The sequence below is a fragment of the Melanostigma gelatinosum genome (assembly GCF_949748355.1).
Source record: "Melanostigma gelatinosum genome assembly, chromosome: 1".
Taxonomy (NCBI): domain Eukaryota; kingdom Metazoa; phylum Chordata; class Actinopteri; order Perciformes; family Zoarcidae; genus Melanostigma; species Melanostigma gelatinosum.
The window spans coordinates 8,086,599-8,114,229 of record NC_136634.1 but is presented as its reverse complement, the minus strand read 5'-3'; the positions used below and the strand labels follow the sequence as shown (position 1 = coordinate 8,114,229).

At 43.3% G+C, this 27,631-nt stretch overlaps 1 protein-coding gene across 7 annotated transcripts; it reads right to left on the bottom strand.

Annotated features, from left to right (window-relative positions):
* Window positions 1-171: 171 nt before the first annotated feature.
* On the bottom strand, window positions 172-26,893 carry LOC306786889 (CUGBP Elav-like family member 2; the record flags this gene model as incomplete). Of its 7 annotated transcripts, XR_013772511.1 has the most annotated exons (14): window positions 172-3,529; window positions 4,371-4,575; window positions 5,352-5,498; window positions 5,607-5,837; window positions 6,466-6,582; window positions 7,118-7,255; window positions 7,813-7,876; window positions 9,025-9,186; window positions 10,378-10,457; window positions 11,274-11,408; window positions 12,503-12,551; window positions 13,961-14,043; window positions 17,159-17,355; window positions 26,781-26,893. XR_013772511.1 is itself a non-coding variant. In XM_079281803.1 (13 exons), the coding sequence occupies 13 exons, from the start codon at window positions 26,891-26,893 to the stop codon at window positions 4,448-4,450; spliced, it is 1,644 nt and encodes a 547-aa protein (XP_079137929.1). In that variant the 3' UTR covers window positions 172-4,447. The 7 variants fall into 7 exon arrangements, 6 of the variants coding, with proteins under 6 accessions (XP_079137929.1, XP_079137930.1, XP_079137931.1 ...); XM_079281803.1 differs by having other exon boundaries at window positions 172-4,575; XM_079281804.1 differs by having other exon boundaries at window positions 172-4,575; window positions 5,352-5,495.
* Window positions 26,894-27,631: the final 738 nt, after the last annotated feature.

The window sequence follows — 27,631 nt, the reverse complement described above, 5'->3', positions numbered from 1 at the left end:
AGGTAAAAAGCAAGGCTCAAACTAAACACATAGTTAACTCTTCAACTAAGACAATTAACCACACAAGTTGTCAAAATCCTGATGACCATTAAACTATGTGGACAGCACAAATACTAACATGAAACTTACCACGATTTAGAGGATCCCTCCCCCCCTCCCTCCCCTCCCCCAGAAACTGAAGATGATTAACGAAGTGAAGAACACGTAGAGATCTAAATCAGGCATATTTTAGAGAGTAGAGAGAAAAAACAAAAACAAAAAAAATTGCTTGACGCCACCAAGAGGCCAAACTCGAGATCAGGTCACGGAGAGGCCACATAGAGGCCAGACAATTTTTTTTTTTTCCAATATAGATTTTTTTTCCTTTAATTTCCAATATAAAAAGCTTCACTGGTACAAAATACATATGAACAACCAGTTGTAGAAATTGGAAAGCCTGTGTATGCATTTTTTTTTTCTTTTTCATATCCCACCCAGTTTCAAAGAAAATGTATATCGACTGAACAGAAGAAGAACAAACTACTGTATGTATAATACAGATCACATCAAGATGCACCCACTTTGGCTTTCATCAAGATAAAACATCTAGTAAATTATTGGTGGAACGTGAACAAAGTCCGACCGATCACACGAGAAAACAGGAAAAAGATTTTTTGTTTCCCCCTTTTCTTTTGGATCAAGACAATATCTATAGAGATGCAACGTTACCACACTTGCCAAAATAAAAAAAAATAGCACTTCAGAATATGAACACAACAGAAGAAAGAAAGTGATTGTTAGAGCTTGAATGGGATTTTGTGATGGAAGCCCCTGAAGTGAGTCAAGTTCTGGTTCGGACCGCTGTGGACTGTACATTGTGCTTTTTTTATTCATTCACAGTAACACTTCACCATTCACGGCATATACCAACCACACATCTGCAATCATTTCAGTGTTTGACACACAGTTTGAGCATTTAGGGGATCTTATTATCAAGGCAATCAAGTCGTCTTCCTTTTAAACTCGAGTTTTAGCTTTTTGTTTTTAACTTTAGTGGATTTCAAAACAAATTCCCCGTCACACGCGGTCACCGATAGTTTGTCGTGTTACAGTAGACTAAGAAAGCGGTTTACCGTCAAATCTATAGGGAGGTTTATTATTTATCTACATGGTTCTTTTAACCAACTGTTCAAATGGAGTACATCACAACACACATTTACCAATAACTCCACACACAGAGTGTGTGTGGGGGGAGATACATGAGCAGGTGACAAGCGCTTTCACGACACTGGCATAAATAGACAAAAAAAAAATAAAGGCGAACTGCAGCAATCTCTAAACCAAGGCCTGATAAGGATGTGTAGGCAGTTTCTAGACGTATATATGGCACTTTGAATATTGTATTGCATTTGGATAGAAAAAACACACTGTAAAAAGCACATGCCCATATTAAAAAGTGAAGTCAGTGGTACCTTGTAAATTTGGGGATTATATCACACTCAACAGTCTGCAAAAGTGATTAGCTCCCACAATTCTGCGTGAAATTTCCTGACAAAACGACAACACTTTCCTTCGAGCACTGATTCAAATTTGGTACCTCTTTATAGATTTTTTTTAATTTATTTTTTTGGAATATTTATGTATTTTGAGAAAAGAAATAAAAAGAAAAGAAAGGTCAAATGGTGATAATTGTGCAATTTGTGTCGTAATCCTGCGTGGGCATCAGTTTCACACAAAAAAAAAAGCCCCTGAGTTTGACAACTCTTCAGCGCCATCAGGTACGCAGCTTTAGGGAACCCTTCTTTGGGGGTGAAGTGGTTGTTATTTTTACCAGGGTTGTCTCAACTAGTAAAACAACAGACAAACTAACACCCTGGTAAAAAAGAAAAGTGTAAACTTTTGTGCTGAAAAAAATGGAATGCATTTGTAAACCAACACATTTCGTGGTGGACTTAGTAGTATTGATGTGCTTCGCATCATGTACAACTGAAACAGGATACTGGAAGTCAATTAAAAATAACTATCAGCCAAAAACTAAAATAGAAAAAGCGAGTGCTTGTGTGTGTCTATAAAAATGTGCAGAGACCGTCAGGTCGTGTGTTGTATCCAAGTGACTACTTCAGGGGCTCCCACATTTGCAACCACAGAGAAGTGTTTTGTGTCGCGGTGTGTGGAAAGAAAACTAGGTTATATTACAGGAAAAATTGTGTGAATTAAGAGAAAAAAAAAGAAAAAAACAGTTTGACACGGGCACTTTAACAAAAAATTCTAACAGAAAGACATTGTCTGGCATCTGTATGATTAACAGACATTGTAAATCATCGTTCAACATGAGGCATCCAAACTAAACCGAAGAGAAACGTCCATTAATCAAATGAATTATTAATGACAAATTCATAGAAAGTCAACAAGACGTACCATGGAAGTTGAACACAATTTTTTTCTTCAATGCAGGAGAAATAATTAAGTCTACATACTGTGACCCTTCACAAAAAAAAAAACTTTTTTTTTTTTATCCCCTAGAAGTTGAAATTACAATTAATGTAGAGGATCTTTTTTTACTTAGTGTTTTTAATGTACTGGAAATGACCTCAAACGGTCACGCTGATCAAACTGATTTTTAGTCCTCTTTAAAAATGTAATACACTGAAGACCCCCCCCCCCCCCCCCCCGACACAGATGACATTACAACATAATCTACAAAAAACCCAAAGTTTTGCCTGGGTTCTGTTAGTTAAACTTCTATAGATTCAATGGTATAAAATATAGGTAATCTAAGTGTGCATTTAAACCACAGATTGTCTATTTGTGAATCAGTTCTAAAAAAGTTGACTCATGTAGGTAGCCATTTCTCTAAACAGAGCAAATGTACCTTTTATTGTGCCATCAATAGTTCAAAAAAAAAAAAAAAGGTAAATACACAGGATATTTTATTATTTTTTTTAAATCAAATATTTTTTTTTTTTTTTTTTTTTTTAAATAGCCTTGGTGTAAATCTTCACACTGCCCGCAAAATGTAGAGACCATTACAGAGCACTGAGGGGTTTAATGTCAGACTTTCAAAAGTGTTGGAAAGTGGTCTGTAGCTTTTGTTTTTTTAAGAAGCCAACATATTGCTAATGGCACCAAATAGCACAGCTGTGTGCCAATCCCTGTATTCAACTTTCAAGTGAACTTTACTGAGAGAGGTAAAAAGAAAAAACAAAGCTAAATTAAAAATAAGAAATCCCACAGGTTTTTAAAACAGTCGCAAAAAAAAAAGTCTCAAATGAATTCAACGCAGGTAAGTTTTCACATTGATTTGCTTGACCTCTCTCCCACCTGTCACATATCTATACAGAAAAAAAAAAAAAAAAAAAATGAATATACATGCAGATAAATCAGGTTGAGCTCAGGTCAAGGGTCAGTGGGTGGCCAGGTATTGGTCAGGCGAGCTTAGAGAGACATCACAGACAATGGTGGGATGATGAGGCCAGGAGTTTGGCTTGGCTTTCAACATCATGAAGACATGCTAGGGCTAATGATGAGCAAACAGGCATGGAGATTTGTTCTAAAAAAGGAACAAAAACACAAAAGGAAGAGCGAGAGGGAGGGAGAGAGAGAGAGAGAAGACAAAGAGGAGAGAAAGTTAGGGGCACAGCACAAGAATCGTTTAGCCATGAGGCACAAAAACAATGCCAATCACCACATACAGTAAGGACAGTGCGGTAAACAAGCCCCCCGCCCCCTTCCCGACACACAAAAACAATACACAGATTTAAGGAAGTGACAACATGACGTATGGCAGAGACTCCGACATGCACTGTCTGTCTACTTGGCACCCAAAGAGATCCATCCAAAGCTAGTCCCCCCTTAGTGGGAGACCTGGAGGAAGGCTGGAATGACTGGAAGAGGTTGTTAATAGAGCAAAGAGAGGTAGCCTAGCTCAACATGGCTTAGATAATGACAGAGAGAGTGGGGGGGACAGGGGGGGGGAGACGTTCACATTAAGAATGGAGAAAGGAAGGAGACGGACTGCATGTAAAAAGCCAAACGCAGGTTGAAGCTCTGGCTTCAGCCCTTCAACACAACTACTGATCCTTACTCAACCTGTCGAGCTCGACCTGAAGGCAATGAAATGGCATGGAAACACACCTGACGCTCTCCACTAATTACAGTGACACAAAGTACCTGCAGCGAACACCGACTCCAGTGATAAGTCATAAATAATCATATACATTAAAATATTTAAGCCGACTCAAATTACATGATAAAACCGCAGGAATGGAGTACAGTAAAACGTGGAAAGATCATCGCAACCATTTTTTTTTTTTTTTTTAGGAATAGAGCGAGTCTCCCTCCAGTGGTGGGCTCCTTGCCCCACCGAGTCTCTGGCTGGAGGGTGAACTTACCCTAGCAGTGTTAGCATTAGAGCTGGGGCGGGGTGGGGGGAGGGGGTGGGGGGGAGGGGGAGGCCCCGGGGCTAGGATCAGTAGGGTTTGCTGTCGTTCTTGGAGCGCTTCAGCTGAACCTTCAGCCTCTTCATGCCGATCTGGAAACCATTCATGGCCTGGATAGCAGCTTGGGCAGACACGGGATTGTCATAGCTGACGAACCCTGAGGACAGAAACGTTGAGACAAAGCCGTTACAATTATTATTTAAGATTGTGGCCAGAAAATATGATTTAATTGAATAATTCAAAAACAGTATTTAGGGTTACGTAATACAAGTTAACCAACTAACAATATTTCAAGATTTCGAGATGCATATTTTTCACTACATGGTGCTAAACTCAAGACACTGCTTGCTCAATAGTAAATAAAATATAAACAAATAAATACTGACACAGCTTCTTAGATATGTCATGACCAGCTGGTGTTCTCTCGGTTACATAATTGTAAATCGATTGGTTCATATATCAATTTCCACTCATTTCACATTAAATACATCTAAAAATAAATACATTTATAGTTTAAACATTAGTGAAAACAATCCTTCAATATGTCAACTTAACAAAAGACAAAAATAAACCTCATCAATTAAAACTGAATATATTTCTGTTGACTTTCATCTTTTTACATACTAGAACAATACTAAAATGGCAGGAATATTTCAACGCATCTAAACCTCAATGAAAAGATTAAACCAATTATGTTGCACAATCAAACTCAAAAAGGACTTTTGTCACAGGTTTGAATTGTACTGCAGACACAACATGAGGACCACGTTTCTTAGATGTTTATTATGACATTTGCTCGCTGTAGATAAATACTGGATCAGCTTTACTTAAATGGGAGGCCAGGTGGCACCATGACAAACCGATACCCACCAATATCCACCCATCAGTTAAAACAAAGAGGGCTTCAGAGACCAGCGGTGCCAGCACACTTACCAAAGCACTTGCTCAGATTGGTCTGTTTGTCAATGAAGACTTTGGCAGAGACAACGTTTCCAAAAGGCATAAACATCTGCAGAAGATCCTGGTCGCCGAACTCCTGGGGCAGGTGGTAGATGAACAGGTTGGCGCCCTCTGGCCCTACTCCATTTGGTAAGAAAATCAGACACTCACGTTAGATAGGCATTAAGATGCACACACAGACACAAATAGCTCAAGTTAAACCTGATAGTTCAAAGTGGTGATGCTCACCTTCCTTCTGCCCTCCAGCGATGCTCTGCTGCAGCATAGACTGGCCGTAGAGGGAGGGCAGGGCGGAGGCTGCGTACTGCTGCATCCCTGAGTAGGCCTGGGTCAGAGCATCCATGGAGCTGGCTGCTGACCCGTTGGCCATGGAGGCTCCCAGGCCTCCATTCATGGCCCCCATACCTGCCAGACCCGTCATACCTGCCATACCCGACATACCTGCCATACCTGCCATACCTGTCAAACACAAACAAATGGATTGGGTTTTTATCTCGCAACACATGTTGCAACTTGCAGAATTGTTTTTTGAGGAATCACATGTATTGGCCACCAGGGGGCAGAAAAACTAAGTTTTACAAAAACTGATTTTGTTTGTCAAGTCTGCCTCCCTGGTCACTTCATTATGTATCCCTATATGATAAAATACAGTCCAGTACAACAGCTCTGCAACATACTCTACATTGTTAGTTGAACTATGTTTTTGCTACTGAGGTTGTAGGTGGTGATGGTATTGTTGTACTGGACTGATTTTTAGTGAAATGTCTAATATTCTTCCTCCCTCAATGTTTGAAAATTCGGCAAAACGATAAAAACACCTCTTCGTATGATGAAGTCCAGTTAAAAATTTCAAATTCAAATTTAAACCTCACTTATAAACATATAGATAAATAATAACAAATCTAACATTATTGTCCATGTAAAGGTAGAACTCAAGGCTGAGCTGTTGTATTGGAATGCATCACATCAAACTCAGTGAGCTTTTAAACTCTTTCTGCTCTCTCGTGGTAAATCTGTCTTAACGCAGCATTGGCATTAGTGTGGAAGAGTTGGCTTTTATCCAGCCATTAAAAAAGGACCTTCTTACCACTAACACTGTTGGTAAGAGCGTTGAGGTTGAGGCCCATGGAAGAGCCAGTGAGACCCTGCAGGGTGCCCAGAGATGCCAAGGTGTTCATGGCACTGCTGGTCGCTGATGAACCCACTGTTGAACGACACAATAAAAACAAGAATGACATACGGGTGACTACCTCATGCTCAAAAACACCTCGTGTGACTCGACACATTTGGCCTCTTTGCCACAAATTGTTTCGGTTATGAGCCGGTGACACAGCACTGAGGGGGCAGTTAGAAATCTGTTCTTAACGAAGAGCGGCCATTACTGCAGCAGCAATATGTAAAACTCAGACAGCCGGAGCCAATGTATATTTACACAGATTAAAAAGGGAAATGGGGGCTCTCATAACATTTTATATGTGGCTGATTAACTCCCATAAAACAAATGAGGAATGACTGAGGGCCGTTAGCCAAATAGCAGATGAGGGAGGTTTGCAGAGCAGTTGGTTGATACGGTCACAGCAGCAGGAAGGCTAACCGTGGACAACATTTAGGGGGGGGGGCAAAAAGGTCAAAAACCCAGCAAGCACTCCGACTGAAATAAAACAACCATGAACACAGGGAGTGTAACACTTTATATACAGTGCATGCACATACTACAGCTCGTGTCGGTGTTTAATTACTTGGACTAGCCAGGGCTCCCAGGGCTGCGCTGTTTGCAGACAGAGCACTGGTGGAGGTCGAGCTGCCAGAACTCTGGGCTGCAGCCGCAGCAGCAGCTAATGTGGCCAAGTTCTGCAGCTGAAGGGGGTTCACACCTGCTACGAGAACGAAGACACAGTGGTGATTATCAAAGACTTCCAAAGTTATGCTAAAGCTCTCTCAGAAAGCCTTTCAGAAACGTCTCGGAGGGAACACACCTCTCCAGGTTGCAAGCGTAGAGAAAACATCTCTGCAGTTTAAAATGGGATATGATTTCAGGAAAATGTCATCAATTAAAAACAACATTTTTCTTTAAGCCTCCTCTATTGTACACTGCCTGGATACATCAGCACGTTATTGTAATCAATCTTACTGCTGTTCAAGTTAACATCTAACCAATCCTCAGAAATGTATCTTTCATCACATATCGGTTTTTCTTAAATCAAAATAAAACACAGCTTTAAACACACAGGTCTGCGTGGTTTGTTAATTTGATGTACGGTGTATTCGTCTAGTAATTACAGCGCTGATAATTAACGTGCCACTGATGTGAAAGTTAAAACCGTGTGGGTGTCAGGCACAAAGTCACAAGGTTGTTGACATGAAAAGTGTCGGCATGTTCATTTATAGAGGATGACTCACGACCAGTGGTCAGAACATCAGAGGGTGAACTCACCTCCTAGCCTCTGCATGTTGTTGAAGCTGCCTTGGTTACTGGTGGATGTGGCCTGCTGGAGCAACTGTTGAGGACAAAGAAAGAATCAACATGGGACACAATCGGGTCTCAATGTATCAACAGTACAATCAAAATGTGTTTGTTTGGATGAATTTTCATACCAACATTGTCAGTTCAAGTGTTGCCTTTATACAGTAAATGTGAGGACAACGATTGCATGTTGTAATCTTGGCTTTCCTAAACTCATCACCCAACACGTGATGCATAGTTTGGTTATTGAGACACAGAATTTACTGGTGATTTAGGCCTCATTTACACACATCACATCCAAGTGTGTCTCAGTTAGACCGGATCGCAAATCTGACTGCAATCAGACTGTCTCAATGTCTGTAGTTTTACGACCAGAAACACAAACAGCTCGGGTGTTCTTGACTTGGAGACGATGAGTATGTGACTTAAAGATGGAGAGAGTTAAAATAAACGTCACGCATCATGTAATTTGGGGTACAACGAATGCACAGTCAAATCTGGTTCACTAGCTGGTGCACCTGAGCAGACACCACCCCTTCACTTCTAGAGCCGTCTGATGTAACCCTACAACATCGCAGCTACAGGTATACGCTTGTGTCGTACCGCTCTAGACCGTGTCCTGGTCTTCACTCAGTAGCCTTGCTTCAAACCAGAGTAAGTCACACATCTGTGTCTTTCATCAAGAACAAAAACTGTGAAGCTAGATATTCATCTTCTGAGGCGCAGAGAATCAGCTTAATGTGTAAACCTTTGCGTGATGTGCATTCTGCACACGTTTTACATTATTAGCTCTATGATGAGGTCATCTTTTTGAGAACTTCGTAACCATTTCAACAATTTTTTGCAAAGGTTTGCTGCCCATATTGTAGACAAAATGGCCGCTACATTTCCCTCCATAACATTCACCGTTTAACAAACGCAGTCACCTGACAATATCATTCTATTAGACTCCATCTCCACAAATTAAATACAAACTTTACATGTACAGCCATACGTAAACGTATTCCTTTATATTCCCAGGCGCTTCTGTTTGTTTCTACACCTGCACAGCAAGTGAAGTGGGTCCATATGTTAAACATATGGTTCAACTATTATTACATGTTGGAACCCAAACTGTGCCATATGATGACACACGAGTAATTGTGCGGCTCTGTGGGGTGGCGTGTTTGGACAAACACTTACTGCCAGGTACTGCGGTGAGAGGGTCCCCAGGCCGGCCAGGTTTCCCCAGGTAGAGGCGCTGTTGAGCTGCTGAATCTGCTGCACGAGCTGCTGCTGCAGGCGCCTCTGCTCCTTATCTCTCTGTGTGTCGGCGAACTTCACCACCAGAGGTGAGGAACAGCCCTGAAGCAGTGAAGAGGTCAGAGTCGTTCGACCCGTTCAAAAGCACGCTGAACAATTCACAGTTTATTAATCAACGCAAGAACACAGTCGTTGCAAGGACCTACTCAAAAACGGGGGTATCGTCTATGCCTCGAGATCTTTTGTTGATGCCCGTTGCATTCGTATCAAAGCTAACACAGAGGACGTCTGCCATGCAGAGCTGAGGCAGGCCACATTCCAAATAAACGGAGCACAGGACAATGCTGCACACAGTCAATTTGATTTAGCACTACGAGGAACTAAATTGAGTCCACAGACAAGCAGACAACAGATGGGGACAACACTTAAAAAAAACAGACATTCAAACGAGGATATGTCAGCACACCTTTACAAGGAAAATGCATTACAATGCATACAATCTCACAAACAAGACAGTCTCATACGATTTAGTCAGACGCATGGGCACGAGGCATGCGGCGCTAAAGTATTTTGAGAGTTGAGAGCCACACAGGGACCAGGCTGGAGAGGGAAATTTGGCTTCTGCACCAGCAGCACCTTCCGTGGCAGCTGAGAACTGGGGAGGCTGTGATATGCGGGGAAATAGGTGGCAGTGTAAATCTGGTAGGAGGAGTACTCTGTTTGGTTGGGCTTCTGATCAGACTTTGTCTGCTGCTTCACTGGGGAGGCTCTGACCTGGTCGCTGTCAAATTACTGCTGCTCCACTTCCACAAAGATACCATTGGCTACACGGTGACATGGACCTAGTTTTTGAAGAACTCTGACAGGAATAGCTGCTCCAGTCTGGGTACATTCTGTGCCAACCTATATTGGGTGGGAGGTCTTTTCCCTGTGGTCCAAAATATATATAATCTATTATGGCAGACTGGGAGGGCTCTAAAATATGATCAGGATCAATAAATGGGATGTGTTTTATCCAGCCCAAAAATAGAGATGGCAGCATTTCTTGTTGTGTCCCGTTAAAGCCGGATTCAGCAGCTATGTGAGGGGCGAGTTTTATTCAATTATTTTGCAGACGACAATGTCATTTTGTAATTAGCAAGAGCAGTTTTGGAAATGACTCAAGCTCTGTGATGAACGAAGGCCATCTGCTTGGACAGGTTCTTCATCTTTCCAACACAAGGGGGCAGCAGAATGTATTGGGGTGGGGGGGGAGGAGGAGGAATGAAAGACAGGCGCTAAGGGGTACAGTACCTCCATAGTCTGAGAGTGATGCATGGTTTTGATTGCATTCGTTGCCGTTGCCCTGGTAGAAAATGTGACAAACGCACAGCCTGTAGGGGGGGGGGGGGGGGAAACAATAGGAGAGGGAGGGGAAGGAGGGACAAGAAGAAACAAAACAAGACAAAAGGTTTGGACAACTCGTTATGAACCCCAAAAAAACACATTACAGTACAGAGAATGGCAACTCCCAAGCACACAGAACCACCCTCACTGGTTAGCACACGGAGAAAGAACACAACAAGGAGAACAGTAACGCGTGTCACACGAGCACAGTGATCGACGGGTTAAACTGCCACCCAAAGAGACTCCACTATGTGGTGAAACAGTGACTATAAAACACAGAAAATGCACAAATAAATACACAGAAAGGATTTGATCACGTGTAAAATCCGCAAAAAAAGGGTATTTTAAGGTCTATTTCAAATATGTGGTTTCATTGCGTAAAAATTACTGAATTAAAATAAAGAGATCCACAGAAAACCGTCTCTGCTGTGATGGGTTTCTCTGCGCACACGTCGACACACTCGTGCCGCTCGCTATCCGAGGCTTTTGAAGCGGCGGAGAGCTATGTAGGGGATGCGACAAAAAGCCAATTCCGGCCTTTGTAGAGTGTGATGAAGGAGGCGGTTGAAGAGGAGCCGAGCCGAGCCGCCTGCCAGCTGAGCCCACGAAAAAACACCGGCAGCCAGCGGTTGCCAAGGCGACCCATTGTGCCGGACGGCGAGTGCGGCGGCGCCTTTCGCTGAGAGACGTGGAGGCCGAGAGTAACGACGGTGGGGATGGAATGGAATAGCACTTGATTTTGGGGGGTTTAAACGAGGAAGGAAACGAGTCAATGCTCACTGAGGATATGAAGGCACACCTACCTCGGCTCTGACCGTCTGGGCCCCGGAGGATTCGGCACTCTTCCATTTGTCCGAAAGACAAGAACATCATCCTGATCTCGTTCTCGCCGTATTTCTTTGAAATCATTCCGATGAAGAGTTTTCTGTCTTCTACCGCTGCAGATGGATTAAAAGAAGGAGGAACGCTATTCAGACAAACAATTAGGAGAAGCTCTGAAAAGCTGCAGTTACATCAGGCGTTAAATCTTCAAGCTCTTTACTCGTCATGCTGCCACATTTTCCGCGTCTCACTTCAGGTGCCAGCCTCGCTGTACAGATCTCTGCAACTTGCAGCTTTGTTTTTCCTCGCAGTCTACTTCTCGAGATAGATGACCGTATCATCCATTTGTGCTCCCCTCCAGATCCTCTGTATCTGCTCCACTCCTCTCCCCTTGGTGCCTTTAAAGCCCTTAATCCTCCTAACATGATACAGAAATTGTCTATTGCTGCACATTTCCTGAACTAAGTCCACCCCTCTGGCCTTCATTTCGGCATGAAACAGTCACAATCCAGCCCCCCGCCCTCTTTTAAAATCTTAAACTCCAGAAATAACTAACTCCATAAATCTAAATACAGTTTTCCTCAACAGGCTGTGACAGATGTCACCCTACATTTCACAAGGGCTGTCAACAAATGTTCTAAATCTTAATATATGAGGCTGTCTGCCTTAATGCGCCACGTGATGGGGTCACTCAGTGTCACTTTCCTTAATTGAAAGTGAAATATAACGAATTATTCATCAACAACCATAACGATGGCAGAGAACGTGGGACACCGCGTCCCAACGGCGAGCGCTGCATTTCGTCATGGCAACAAACCACGTACCCGTCAGCCGAGCGCACGATTTCCGACCGGAGACATAACTACCTAGAAGATGGGCGAGTTGCTCTTGCCATCTTCCTACATTTGTACTTTTTAAAACAGAAAACACATTTTATATTTACTGGAAATGCCTGGAAATAAAATAAAACCCTTCACCTTATTTAGGTTTTTGCAGAGAACAGAGTTCTGTTCTTTTAAAAGAGAGCGAAGGAAATAAATAGAAACAGAGCGCCGCTAAAACAGCGTGCTACGTTGTATCGCGGCCTGTTAGTACACCGTGTCATGGACATAATGAGCAGAAATAGATGTTTGAACAGTTTGTTTTTTTAGAACAAATATTCAAACTTCGCCAATTTTGACAGCCCTACATTTCACATGAATCCACTCACCACTTGTTTTCTCACTGTCAGCGGGTTTCATCTGGATAGGATGATGCATCTGGAAAAGGGTAGACGAGTGGTTAATACAAGCGTCTCACATCTTCACACTCATCCCCTCAGCATTCATCTCTTGATGTGTTCTCTCGCTCAAAAACACCATCATCCCTCGCAACTGCTTGATTGAGGAAGGCGTGTGTGTCGATGGCGGGGGTCAAATCCTCCAGCATCTCTCTGTACCGCTGAATTACAACTGGACTTTTAGATTCTTCCTCTCAATATCGCTCATCTTCATTCGAACAATATCACTGAGATGGTTGACAAGCTCTGTACTCCTTTCAAATGTGCAGTGAAATGTAGTTCTTTAATTATGAACGTATCACATGCAAAAAGAACAAGGTGTGGCAAATGAAGATGAAGCTCTATCTGAGAAACTGCTTGGGGATCTGTCACTTCATGAACACATTTGTCCACGGTGACTCACAGAGCTTCAAAGGGAAATATATTTTTAGCTCTTTTTACCTGCCACGTGACGTGAAAGGGAAGAAATAAATCTCTCCGTGAGATGCCCGAGCAGGTTGTACTTATGAAAAACGGGTGGGTTTGTTTTTGACAAGCGCTAAAGAGAAGCAGACAGATGGCCTGCTCAGTATGGGTACAAGCCAGCGTCACTGACCAAGAGAGAGGGAGGCACACGAGGGAGAGAAAACAGGAACAGAAACAAGCTCGTCCACTGTCACGCAAACCAAACTCGCCCGTAGTCTCCGCCAGAAACGGTGTGACCGGGGACTGGGATGCCAGAGCTGTAAGTCTACTCAGCCTACTACACTCATTTATCAACACAGTTCAATATTTACCTGTAACCTCACAGACAGCTGCTCCATTCCCAACAGACTGCTATTGATTTAATCGACAGCTGCAGTTGTTTGTTATAGATGTAATTGATTGGGAGGGAGTCTTTTAAAATGGTGTATAGGCGGGGCGGATTTTTTGAGGTTTAACAAGCAGCTACAGTTATTCCAGTTGTCTGGGCTTTAATCTCCAGATAAATCAGCCAATGAATTAAGAAACCACACTCCCTCTCACCAGGCTCCATTGTTAAGAAAAAAAGACTTCAACACGACTCCTTTTATACCTCCAACTTTGGGAAATAAAAATGTAGATGTGCATCAATGATTCATGCAGACAAGCATGAATAATCTTTTCCACTTTGTGGGGATTGGGTCCTGTGCCTCAGTGAATAACCTGCTGCCCAGTCAAGCACAACGTTACCTGATACCTGCATATGTAGTGTGTGCGTGTAAGGGTCAGCTGGCTTATCAATTTAGTGTGTTGAGATTCAGGGCCGAGATATTTTTCAGGCCAGACAGGCGTTCAGTGAGCCGAGAGCTCATTATTGGCCAGCATACTGCTCGCAGCCTGCATCGGGGATGCAGCGCGGCTCAAGCAGCCCATACTGTGCTTACTCACCCCACTTAAAGTCTTTATGTTGTGCAGTGCATTCTGGGCCTCCAGCGCAGCTTTTCTTGTATAAAAAGTAACAAAACAGCATCCTGCAGAGAGAGAAACCGGGACAAACAAAGGGGCGGGGGTAAGGAGACAAAATACACGGCATTAAAAACGCAGCGCATACAGACGGTTAATGTAATCTCACTACTGCTGCAGAGCAAGTGGCTAAACGGATGAGTGTGTGTTGTCTGTACGGCACATGTTAGAAACATGTGACAGGATATTCTTAGATGGTGCACACACACAGCTCCATGTGGGAGCTCGCAGCGAGGACACTGGAGTAATGAGATAGTTGAAGGCGGTTGTGTGACACGGCCATAGAGAGGACAACGGGGTTAGATCGCTGTCAGGAGGCGCTGACGGGCAGTCCGCAGGTCAACACGGTAGCCACACATCAGAGTGCCACGTTACATAAGGACCCGATCGCAGACAAACAGACATACAGGAGGCATGAAGACAGCACAAAGAGACAAGAGGGAGCAGGAGTGAGGCGCGAGGAAAGATGGGAGGAGAGAGGAGGTGGGGGAGGGGGGGGGGGGGGGATGAAGAAAAGAAGAGCGGGGGAGGGAGGGAAAAAAAAGCCTCTCATCCTTCCGTCCCAGCAGACCGCCAGTGGCGTTCCAGCCTGTCAGTTTCGCTGGGCTGGGGAAGTGGAGCACTGCAGCGTCTCTGACCTACATAGTGTGTGTTATGCTGTTACTGGAGCTCGCAGGCCACGGGGAGGGCTGTTGAACTCGAATATGCATCGAGGTGCTCTCTTCGCCCTCTCTCACAACCGGCTGAGCTCTCTCCCATTCTCTGCTGCTTAGCCCTGCCTCCAAATTTACTGGAGCTAAATAAACCATCCAAGAGAGGCGTGATTGTTATCGGATGATTTCTTCATGACCTGCAGTAGACGCAACCTAAAAAAAAAAAAACACGCAAATCTGATGGCTCTTCGATAGATCGCTAGCAAAGTAAACAAGCGAAATGGAAGTGGGATCACAGCAATTTCTGCGGACAAAAGCGAGATTGATGACATGGGAAGGGGGTGGAGGGAATATTATCTGCCATGCAAATAAACATAAGCTAGATATCATCAGGCCGTCGTGATGACTACCCCCCACACACACTTCTCCCAGTAGGAGTAGGACTACTGGGAGAGGAGAATGGAATAGATGGGCGTGCCGCTGCAACATATTCACCTCACACAGGCCGAGTGAGCCAAAGGCCGCTGTGATCAGGCTAGATTATCTATTAGAATACATTAACATCGCATTAACATGTCAATAGGCCATCACAGCTGACACTCCACATATAAACAGGGGAGAAAAGAAGGGGGCTTTGAACTCTTCAGCCTCCCAATGAACTGCACACTGTTTGTTGCCTTTATTTCTGTATACGAACAGAATAATAAGCATCCTTCTGCTATACCTTTGATCACACTCAAAGGAGGAGCGTTTGGTCACATTAGATGCGTGTGTATAAAAGATCATGTGAACCAAGTGTTGTCCTGGTCACATGGTGTGTTCCTGACACACTAAAGGCTGCTTTGAGTCACATAGCCACAGTAAAGTCAGGAGCCCTGGGAACTTCAAAGATATCTAAATTTGGAGGTTAATTCCATAAAGATTAAGCAAATTACACTGCTAGTCAATTAAAAGGCATCCGATATATTTGCACAGACAACACAGCGTCGTCATGCTGGAACAAAAGTAAAAAAAAAAAAAGAGGCAAGATGTCCATCTCCAAGTAACAGTGTTGTTGTCAGTATGCCTTTCTCTAAATGGGTAACATCGCTGATTCACTTGGCTGAACAGCCAGGAACACCCTCTCAGAATGGCGCCACTCACAATTTTACAGACTCAATCAGCAGAACAGCAGCTTATGAAGGGTTGAATAATGCCAATACCGCCTCGAAAACTACCAGCGACACACGGCCAGTGAGAGCGTGGCCCAGCTTGGTGTGTCAGGACTACGAAACCACCGGTAGCCCAAAACTGGCTCCATTTAGACACGGAATCCAGCATCAAAAAAGGGCCCCACCCCATTGAAACCCGAGTGGATTAGTGCCTTTAGTCATCCAACCATCGAGGGAATTGAAATTTGGTTGATGCCGTAAACCCAGGACATCAGGGAAGCTGTCGCTTACTTTATTGACCTGCAGTTAGTTACGGGAGACTGAGCTCTTCTCGTGGCACTTTGCAGCTTCCTGCAGACAGCAGGCTTCCACTTCACCGTCTCTTCTAATTGGAACCTAAACTGAATCGCTCAACTCGAGCACCATTTCTAAGGTGAGCGCATCGATAGATGTCTTAATGGAAAACTGCAGTCAAGTAACACTTCCTTCATACAATGCTGCTTTTAAGCCAGCACGGCAAAGGAAGAAAAATATTCCTATAATGCAGGGTTATGAAAAAAATAAAAAATGTGTTACTTTTTAACCCTGAAACAAAAGACTATTGAATCATCTTATCGGCAAGCACAAACACAGCTGCATTGCGTGTGCAGACAAGCAGCACTGTGCACTGCCGAAGGGGATTGTGCTGAAATGTGATTGTAGATGACGCGGCAATAACAGGGTTGTGTGTGTAGTGTTTGACCACTAAAAGCAGAAACAGGTCGAGGACAATGGCGGCCATTTAAAAGTTTAACATTCCTCTGTAGCCAAACAAAATGTATTCAGAAAACATGTTTTTCTAGAATATAAAGTGCGAGTCAGGACACCGTACATCATAACGGATTATCAATTGTAATAAGTGTATTTCGTGTGAATCGTTTAAAGCTAGGGTAGGCAATTTATTTAAGGAGCTTTATCATATTTGTTGAAATTCTCATTACATCCCAAAAGCAATCATTAAATCAAATGCTCTGGGGAGAATAATCTGGTATCTGTGGCTGTCTCAAGACTGTAATGAGCCGTCGCATCATTTCATGCATGAGGTGATTGAATGGCGTACATGTCGGTCTACCTATGCGCGCTCATTAAATGACAGTTAAGGGAACTAAACAAAAGCCATGTTTGTTGCTTAGCTTTAGAAACAATCTGGTTATCTCGTCTAATTCGCATGTAAGAAAACACCCATTGTTATAATGAACGTAATCTCCATCCCCTCGACGTTTTATTCGACAGACTCAGCAGATTGATACTACATGTGATGATTGTTGGTAGGACCGTACCTTTGCTCTGGGGGGGATTCTGGGTGCGATCACGGAGGATGTTGATCTGGTGCACAGCTCCGAAGGGCTCAAAAAGCTCTTTGAGTTCTGTTTCTGACCAGGCCCGCGGGATCTGGCCCACAAACATCTTGATGGAGTCTGAGTCCGGCTGGTCCAATTGCTCAAGCGACCCGTTCATCTTGCTGCCGTTGCCGTTGCTAAAAGAAAAAGAAAAAAAATGCATTATATTACACTCTGTAAAAACGTACGACGTAGTTGTCTCCTGAAATAGCAAAATAAAAACAATTAAACAAATTGTTTAGAGAGGCAGTTTGATATTAATCTATTTCAGATTTTGGCATAATACATATCAGTTATGTCTAGTAATGCCTTTTAAAACCCCAAAACTACCAAATAGCTGATGTAACTTTTCTCAGCGAGACTTTCGATCCGCTGGGAGAATGATTGGGCTTTGTCATGTTATAGGAAGACTATGTGTGACACCAACAACCAAACAGGCTAAATTGTGATTTACGTCTTTGGGTTTTCATAACTAACCTTAATGCGCTTTGATAGTTTTTATACATTTAAAATGTACTACTAAGGAGTCAGATGGATTATAGAGCTTTAAATCCTTTGAATTGTGACTATTTAACATGTGTACACTGAAGTAGATGCTGAAACAATATATTGTTTACAATAATGGATGGAGCAACTACTCTGAATTGCAAAGTCAACAAAACACCACTTAACAACCTGGGTGTAGTAGAGCAATGACCGAGATGAGTGAAGCACTAAAAGGTGCCATTTTTCCTTTGAGGCGGGCCTTAAGGACAGAGAATCAATACTCACCAGAGTATCTACTACTACAACACCTTTGTCTCACTCACACACACAGAACCCGAGGGCACAAACATTTCCTGACAGGCGCAGAGGTGCTGGAAACCAGGAATGAGGCCGGAGCTCCGGCCATCCACGGGTGGCGAAGCAGAGAAATCACGTTAAGTACGAAGAGTCACTCCCAATGGACGATGTAATACTACAGAGGATCACGAAGGGCCACAAGTACAACGCGATAGGTGTAGATGTGTGGCACGCATACAGTCAAAAAGATACACTAATGTAAAAGCAATATCACACACACAGACCTTTGGACGCGAGCCATCCATCTCTTACAAATTGAGCCCAGTCGTTCTGCAGAAACACCAAACTCCTTGAGGGACCTAAATGACATGCTGACGAATCACACTTCAGCTCTTGTTCTTCTGATATCCAGCTCCACACCTCAGGATGAATAGTTGTTGTTTTTCCACCCGGAGGCCGTCAATACATTCATATAAAACCGTAGAAAAACACTCTAGTAAAACAAAAGCCCCTCTCCACCAAAAAGGGGTGAGTGCCCCCCCCTCCCACCGGCTCCGACAGCTAAAAGGAAAAACAGCACCGCAGAGCTCTAAACCTACAAGACTCGCTGGTTAGCAGACAGAGAATGTGCGGTATATCTCCTCCTCAGGCACTTTGGCGATGGTACAGAGAGTAACCTACAGCTTCTTCACCACAGCAGGGGGAACAATCACATATTGTTCGCCCCATGCTGGAGAACACTATTCACCGTGCCTCTACAGCACAATGGGCAGAGTCAGAGAGATGCTTCGCAACGCGTCGAAGGCTACGTCTGCTGAGGCCACAGCACTGGTGGGTGACACCATTTATCCAGTTTGATAACTGAGCGCTCCGACGCCATTTTGCTGAGGGCCCTTCGGTGAAATCTCGCCGTGGGAAATGATAAAACTCACTTGGAAAACTGGAATTGTGTCACTGCTTTCAAAAACTCCCTTTGACAGTTTCTCCTTAACATTCATCAACCCGCATGCCCCCCCGCAGCTGTGCATTGTCTCTTCAGCTTTAGAAACAGCTGAAGAGAAATATACAATCTTTGGCCTTTCTACACACTCCAACAAAGACTTACTGCAAAATCGAGTGTGTGTGTGTATGTATGTATGTATGTATGTATGTATGTATGTATATATATATATATATATATATATATATATATATATATATATATATATATATATATATATATATATATATATATATATATATATATATATATATATATATATATATATATATATATATATATATATATATATATATATATATATATATATATATATATATATATATATATATATATATATATATATATATATATATATATATATATATATATATATATATATATATAATGCATTTATGTTACTCAAGTAACAAAAATCCATGATTCAAATAGGCTCAAAGTGTTGCTACGTCCAGAACTGTATTATAATGTGAATAAGTGCAACGGGAGTAAGAACACTCCCATTAAGAGCTGTATTGACCACTTGAGTTGAAACTGGAGGGAAGAGCAGACTGAGGTAAAATAATATACGGTGAGGTAACCAATAAATAAATATATATATATATATATATATATATATATATATATATATATATATTGAAGAGTATTTCAGGTTGTAGCGCTATCTTTAACGAATAGTTCGCCATTTTAAGAAATACAGTCTTCCTTTTCAGGGTAGATGAGAAAATTGATACCCAACAAATATATGTAGGTAAATATGAAGCTAACACAAGTGGCCATTGTTAGCTTAGCACAACGACTGGACATAGGGGGACACAGCTAGCCTCTGTACAAAGGTTAGAAAATCCATCTCTCAGCAACCTCACACTAAGAAATAGTCCGCTCCTCATCCAACTAGTAAGAAACAAAATAACTGCGTTTCCCAAAATGGCAAACCATTACTTTAAAAAAAAAAGGGGACAGCAATTAACCGTGGCTAGCTCTGCTAGCTTAGCTACCAGAAGGTAACAGCTGCCTACAAGGATCAGTATCTTCAAGTAGCATATCAGTTTCAAGTGACACCTGCTGACATTAGGTAGTATCTACCAGTGGAAGAGTGTCAAGCCGTTTAAGCTGCACAATGTCATGTCAATACAGCAGTGGCACTGCGCCAATACAAAGCTGCTAGGGTACGCCTTAACAACACTCAACAGTTGACACAGAAGTTATTTCTTGAGCAGAAATTAGTTTCAACGATAACTGTTCACAATGGGACAGTGATGTCAGAGGAGCCAGGATTTTGTTTCAGTACCGACACAAATCAAAGATTTAAGCACCACAGGTGAAATGTCATTCACCTCTCTTGCATTGGGGTGACACCAGAAATCTCAAGACTGACATTGTATCTCACAACCAGAGGAAATGTGTACAATGCACATGGCTTGATACCAGTTGATTCTGTCAACTACTGCCCAAATCTGCCCCCTACACCGCCTGGCAGGCTGCTCCCAGACAGGAGTGATGAAGCCGTACGCTGAGCTTCCATAAACAGCCCTGTGATATGGCAGCTCGTCGTGCTTTAAGACGCCCTGCAGCAGCTGACTAGTCATTCGGAGCCAGAGCCACGACAGTTGCATGCTTACTGTTGCAGCAACTATAAAAAACAGGTGATTTATCTGGACCATGTGTCCGTCCTGTTGGTGAGCTCTGACCGTGCAAGTATGCCAGCGACACCTTTACTGTGCCCGTAATAGAATGCCGGCCAATTTGCCTGGTAATGAACAGGATTTTGAAAGCTCAGCATCGTGTGTCCCTAAACCATCAGGGGTCCCAGCAGCAACACATGTCACATGATTTAGTTTCTCACTGATGGAAAGCAACATAATAGTAGTCACTGACATTTTTTTTTTTTAATTGCTACACGTGTGTTCTTATCTGAAAAAGCCAGTCATTTGACTGACACACACACACACACACACTAAAGTAGTGTGTCAACAAGACTGGTTACAATCCTCCCATGAAAATATCCTCCCGACACTCACACAGAGTGTAGCTCTGTAGCATGATTTACATAATGTTTGCTGTATGAACTCTGAAAAAGCAGTCAGACTCGTGGCTCAGGTTTGAAAGAACAAATGATGACCGCGGACGGATGTCGCTCGAGGCCAGAAAGCAGAAACCGTAGGGATGTGTGTTATTTGATTTCCATACCATAAGTGGTTGACCCCAATCAGCACATTGCGATTGTGATGAGAAGTGATTAAGATATTTTCCTCCTGGCATTAACTCCAATTCAGCTCAATATGGCCTGATTTCCTTGTTGCATTTCCCCTGATGAAGACCGACGTGTTCAATCAGCCTCTGAATGGGCCGCATGTTAACAGACAGCCAGCATCTGATGACAAGGCCCGCCCCATTAGCTCCATAATCACACCGAGCGTCCCCGGCGGTTATGGATGACGTTGCTAAAGCATGGCGTACGTGTTGGCTCGTGTGAACGAACACAGTGTCAGATACCCAACTAAATAAACTCCGCTCACACCTCTGTCGGCATCAGGTGGACGTACATGTAAATCTTCAGGTAGAAGCTCACCGGAAGCGGCAGCAGCCTGAACAAAGCATCTAAAAATGAAGAGACAAACAGAGAGAGAGTGTGCCAACTGCCCTGACTCAGTCATCCTGTGATCGGCAACAGAATATCTTTAATTAATACAAAACTCACCCTACTAAAATGTTCGGCTTTCAGTTCATGCATACAAATGCAGCACAATTTTATATGGCCACGATCGAACCCCCCCCCCATTCATTCCCTATTATATATATTTTAGACACTTGGTGTGCAAGTTAAGTGAGTAAAATTAGATTTTTCAAACATATTTCTGCTCCAGAAAGCCATCAATCATTGTTGTCACATCCCTTCAAACCAATCCATTACTGCTCCACTCTAGAAACACCTATTCATTCGATATCACATGGACTGTAGACACTGCCTTCTAGGTTATAACCATGCGGACCTGAACAGTGCGTAATCTTGAAAATAGTGTGCTAATTGATATCCAAGTTTAGAATCATGAGCTCAGACACCCCGTATCTTATTTTGCTGATTTGACATGCCTCTAGTGTAGACTGTGTTAATAACTAAACCACCGCACAGTACTGACAATTTCATGCACATGATGGGTGCATCTGGTGTTATGTAACCGAGTCCCACAATATCTGTTGTTTGCGAAGCTTCCAGGGGAATTTGCTCAACCTCGGATGACACTGCGTGATTATGAGCGTTCCGATGCTTTGCATGTAGCTCCAGGACAGCCAGACATGTAATTATTGCAGGACAAACACCAGCAGCAGGAGCAGAGAAACAGGTGACAGACTGGATCATAGCCCTCCTACTCTTTGCCTTCAACATCTGGCTCCATGGCACTCTCACCCCACCCTCACAGCGAGCAGAACAGCTGGCCCGAGGAGCCCCCACGCCTAGTGCCAAGATCCTACACTTCGCACAGATCAACAGCTCCCCGACCACAACAAAAGAGATCACTGTGACGCTTATCTTGCCGACAAGGCGATCACAGTGGCTGCCAAAGGATCACACTTAAGCACTCTCTTACTGTCAACAATCGGGGGGATAAATCAATCAAATACATATGGGACCAGATCTAAATCACCACCTCACTATCTCCAAGTCCAACAGAAGAGATAGTCTTCAAGGAATATCCTGTAAACATCCATTATATAAAAACACCCATTGAATTCCCCAAGCTCCCCTCAATTTGGGATCATCGTTGGAAGGTATGGGTGCTACAAATTAGTAAGTAAAAGGCCAATTATTTTCAACAAAACATTGAAAGGCGTCCATCATTTCCTTAAAGTTACGTCTATGTAAACCTAAAAAATATACACAATATACTCTCACATGTCATCAAAAAATGCAGCAGACCCTTACATTTTTTATGTTAAACTGTTTCGGCTATTCTTACAGTAGAACAAAATATATATGTGCACCGATTCATATAAACCACACTGATATAAGTTAGTGATAGAACTACTCAAACAAATAGTTTGACGCTATTGTTTAATTAAATAAAAACAGTTTGATCATGATATTTCCTTCCGTGCAAGACTATGCAATCAAAAAGGACATGGCCTACTTTACTGCAAAAAAAGAAAAAAAAGACATCACTCCTGAAAGTATAAGCTTTTAAATTTTAAAACGTTGCAAACGCATGCTGTTTTTTTGGAAATGGTGTTTGTCAAACTGGATTATCGTTAGCTGGCGCTGTGTCGACAGGAATGTGTTTTATACTATGGACCTCTGTGTCTCCTCTCTCGTGTGTGCATGCCCTGTCACAAGATTTCCATTAATGGCTCAATAATGTAGCAAACCACGTGTTTTGTGCCGTTAAGTAAGCACTCTACTTACAACATGGACACGGTGGGGTGCAGCTAACGACGTTAGCTAACAGTTAGCAAGCAGGACTGGGAGTGCGCCAGACAAGCCGAGCTAGTAGCACCGTGTGCTGCCGACAAAACCAGCTCCACTTCAGCTGTTAAGCTTTAGCCAATAAAATACATATCGTGTAGGCAACAAAACACACTACTAGCTAACTTTACGTCCGCTTTAACACGGTTAACTCTGCACAACGCACTTCCCTTTAACCCATTGATAGATTAATGTTTTAACACCTAACGTTAAACCACCGTTTCGATCGAGCACACGTCAACGTAAACTTGATCAACTAGTCAAGAATATGTCGCTTTGTTTGTACAAGTGAAGTGGAAAAGACATACACCCTCTATTGTTGTTCTTAAAGGCTTAATACAACCCGTTTCTCACGACTGATACTGAAACGTGTGGTCTCCGGAAGCACATGTCAGTTGGCTATTGTATCCGACACCGAGCTAGCAAACTGCGTGTACTTTGGGTTCATATGACGTTAGCTTAAACGGCGTGTGCTGCGGTTACGAGTGGTATTAAATGTACTTTATCGATTTATGCTGGTGTTGCGTCCCTTATTGTCGTAGTTTAGACAAAACTACTTCAACTCCAGGTGAGCGCACAGTCACTGTTCGTATCATTAGCAACGTTAGCATCCCAGTTGAGCTAACGGCGGCTAACTACCAAGTCGCGCGGAACTGTGTTGCTTTTCTCTCTAAAAAAAATAAATAAAAAAGCAAAACGCTCGCGAATGTGTTGGTTGAATACGACGCAAACAAATCGATACTTCCGATTACTTACATCGTGTCGGTCGAAGTCATTAACCGACTCTCGGCCAGAGGGTGGTAATCCAGGTTGAACGCCGAAGTCATGCTCACAACAACGTCTATCTAACAATGAGACGCGACGTCCGCTCAACTCCGCAAGAGGATCAACTCCTGCGAGAGACGGGCAACAAGACGGAACAGAACAGGTGCAGGGAGGAGGAGGATGGGGGGGCGTCTTCTTCAAAACTGCATGAGAGAGAGAGAGGGAACCCGGTCTCCGCCTTATTCCTTCTAGTTTCTCTGCCGTCCCCGACTGAAATAAACTGAGGCGAGCCGCTGTCACACTGCACACCGAGCTGCAGCAAAGCAGAGGCGTGGCCTTTTTTTTTTTCTTTTTTTTTTTAAAACAAAAAGTCTGAAGCCATGCTGCCTGCTGCTGCTCTGCGAGCCTCACAGCGCCTCGACCCCGATGTAAAATTACTGTAATGTCCCTATAGGGACCGGCACGTGGTCTTCGATAGAGTTCAGTGACCCATATGTAGCGTATGATGTTTTATCTCCTTATAATGACTGTTATTCTGCAGCCTTTTCAGAGAGATATTGCTTATATATTATAAGACTTCAGCCCCTGTTCGTGTGTATTGGTGACATGTTTCTAAATAAAACCCAGGTACTTATCATCAAGATTAATAACGATTGTTCCTGTTTCCACATTGTCTATATCAGGTGCCTGTTGACCAGCTTGTTTATTGGCTCACATTGCATACAGGTCCATACATCTCTCCCAGTCGAAAGTGAGGTGGTTCAAATGCAGTTTTTCTTGCTGTGGCCGACCATGCTTTCCCCCAGGGTCATAGGTCATTTTCCCCTTTTGTGCTGGACTGGTTCTTTCCCTGGGGGAGGGGAAGCTTATCTTCTTTTGTTGTTTTGGACTTGCAGGGCGAGGCCTCTACACTTGGGGAGAGAGAGGTGGGGGGGGGGGGGGGGGGGGCGTTGTCAAGTAGCAGAGAGGCAAGGGGGGGAGGGGGGGGGGGGGTCCTAGCCTAATTCTCAAACCTTTCAGTATTGCTCCAGCAGCTGCACAATCCAAAAATATTATGCACAGCGAGTGTTGAGAAACAACCCCCCATTTATGATATCCGATTTCATCCTTGTATCCATAGTAATATTAAAGCAACTTGTATACGAGCGCAGAGCGTGCATGATGTGCAACCTATTTTGCCATACATGCAGACGAGCCCACTATGTAACATGCATTACCGATAGTCTGAACCTCTCTGGAGACTCAGGATTCATTCAAATAGAGGAACAACATAATAATGCCATCCCATCTGCAGCATCCACATATTTCCTTCGACTCAATTAGCTCTCGGGGGATCTCATTGAATGGATTTGTTATAGAAGGAGCAGGATTCTCGTAAAGAGCCACTCCTGTTTCTCTCATTGGTATACAATATACAGTACAGTTTTCTATGCCGTTCATTATGCCACCGCACCAGTTTATGCGTGTCCTCTTTTCTAAGAAATGTTTTTTGGACTGGATTCCAGAGGCGGATGCCTAGTTGCCAGTGCCTTCTAATACTAGCCTCCTTTTCTTAATCTCAGATTATTACTACTGTAATCCTATCCTAATCCTCCACACGTACCATGCTTTTGTTGTTTACTTCAAATGTTTTCCCCTCATGCAGTGGAGCCGAGGTCCCACTCACCCATCAACCATCATCCTCATCCAGCATTTCAATTTTCAACCCCCTTCGTGTCAAACTGCACGGTGTTAAAATAGGCCAGCTTTAAAACCCAAATGGGTCACATCATGTTTTTTTTAATATGTCACTTCGAACTTGGAGGCACACTTTTTCCTCAGCTCTGCCTTTCGTGAAATCATTTGCAGAATGCCGACCAAGTAAAGGGCTCTCAAAATGGAGAGAGAGAACTTCATCTTATTCTTTCTGGAGGAAATCTACTGGGTCAAGATGTACTGAGCACGCATGATAACACGGCCTCATCAGGATCCAATGCAAATGACATGATGGATGTATGTGTTCCTTCTTGTTCTTTTAAAGATGATTGATTTATTTTCTTGCTTTGGACTGAGGGAGTACAGTAAGGCCTGGTTCAGTAGATATCTGATCCCACGGGTTTGTCTTTTTCATTTCAGAGACAAACACCTGCATCACATTCCTCTCTCTTTCTTTCTTCATCGTTCATGCAAGTACCTGAGTCCTTGTGGAACTTTGAAAAGAAGAGGAAGGTAATTAAATGACATGAGAATGCTGTAAGGTATTGCTTTTTCTTTTCAGATACAATTTAAAACTAATCCCACTACCCTCTGATTGAATCATTTTTGTCTGGATGATGGGATTGACATGCATGACCAAATTCATGAGATTAAAATACATGGTTTCTTGCAGCCTAAAAAAGAAAAGAATATCCCACACCCTGCCCACAGTCACTCAGTCACAGCATGAGAGAACGCCTCAACTGGAAACAATACATCCTATGACAATATTCAGCCCAGACAAAGACGCAGTCCAAACACGGGCTGCTCCACAAAAGGCTAGCCCACATTTGAATGAGGGGCCAACCCCGACGTACCTCATAGGCAGGTCCTCATTCCTGACAGAGATCCCGGTCGCAGAGGGGGGACAGCGCATGCTGTTGGCATACAAACTCTGCACCAGGGCCAGCTCAGAAGAGTGTTCCAACATCGGTGCTCTGGAAAAATCCACCCGGTGTAATGGACACTTTCTTCTCTTTCCCTCTTTCCTCTGTGTTTCTCTCCCTTTCTCCGTCTCCCGCCCACTCTTTTTCCTCGGTTTAGTGCAGCAGAGCGGCGCCCACCCCCTTCACTGACTGGCGTGGCTGAAATAATCCTCTCTGACAGCTCATCGTGCGCTAATGCATTGTGCTGCCTGCGGCAGCCCAGTTTGCAGGCTGTAAAGCTGTGGCCACAGTAGCACTCTTGCACTAATTGACACCCATATTAGGAAAACTTCAGCAAATCGGACACGGATGATTTATTACCACTGTCAGATTGGGGGGGGGGGGGGGGGGGGATTAGAGGAAACAGACACCGTTGCTTCAAGATCTCATCCACAAGTCCTGGTTTTGTGTCACACGTCTGTGCACGTTGGCATGTATGAATGCTCCACATACTTCTTTCAACTCGGTCTATGAAGCCTGGTATCCTCAAAACTATGCCCAGTATATGTATATTTATTTGTCTGCTCGTCACCTGTAATATTGCAGGTAAACAAAGCAACCACTCTCTATGCAGCTCATGGAGATGTACATGTCACTGTCCCCCCCTCGGTGGGCTGGCTGATGATACACCAGTGGGTGACAGGTGGAGCGCTGACAACCGCCTGCCATTATTGCTTTATGTTAGACAGGGATAAAGATAGCCTGCTAGAATATAAGCACACATTGTAGTCAGCATGAATACT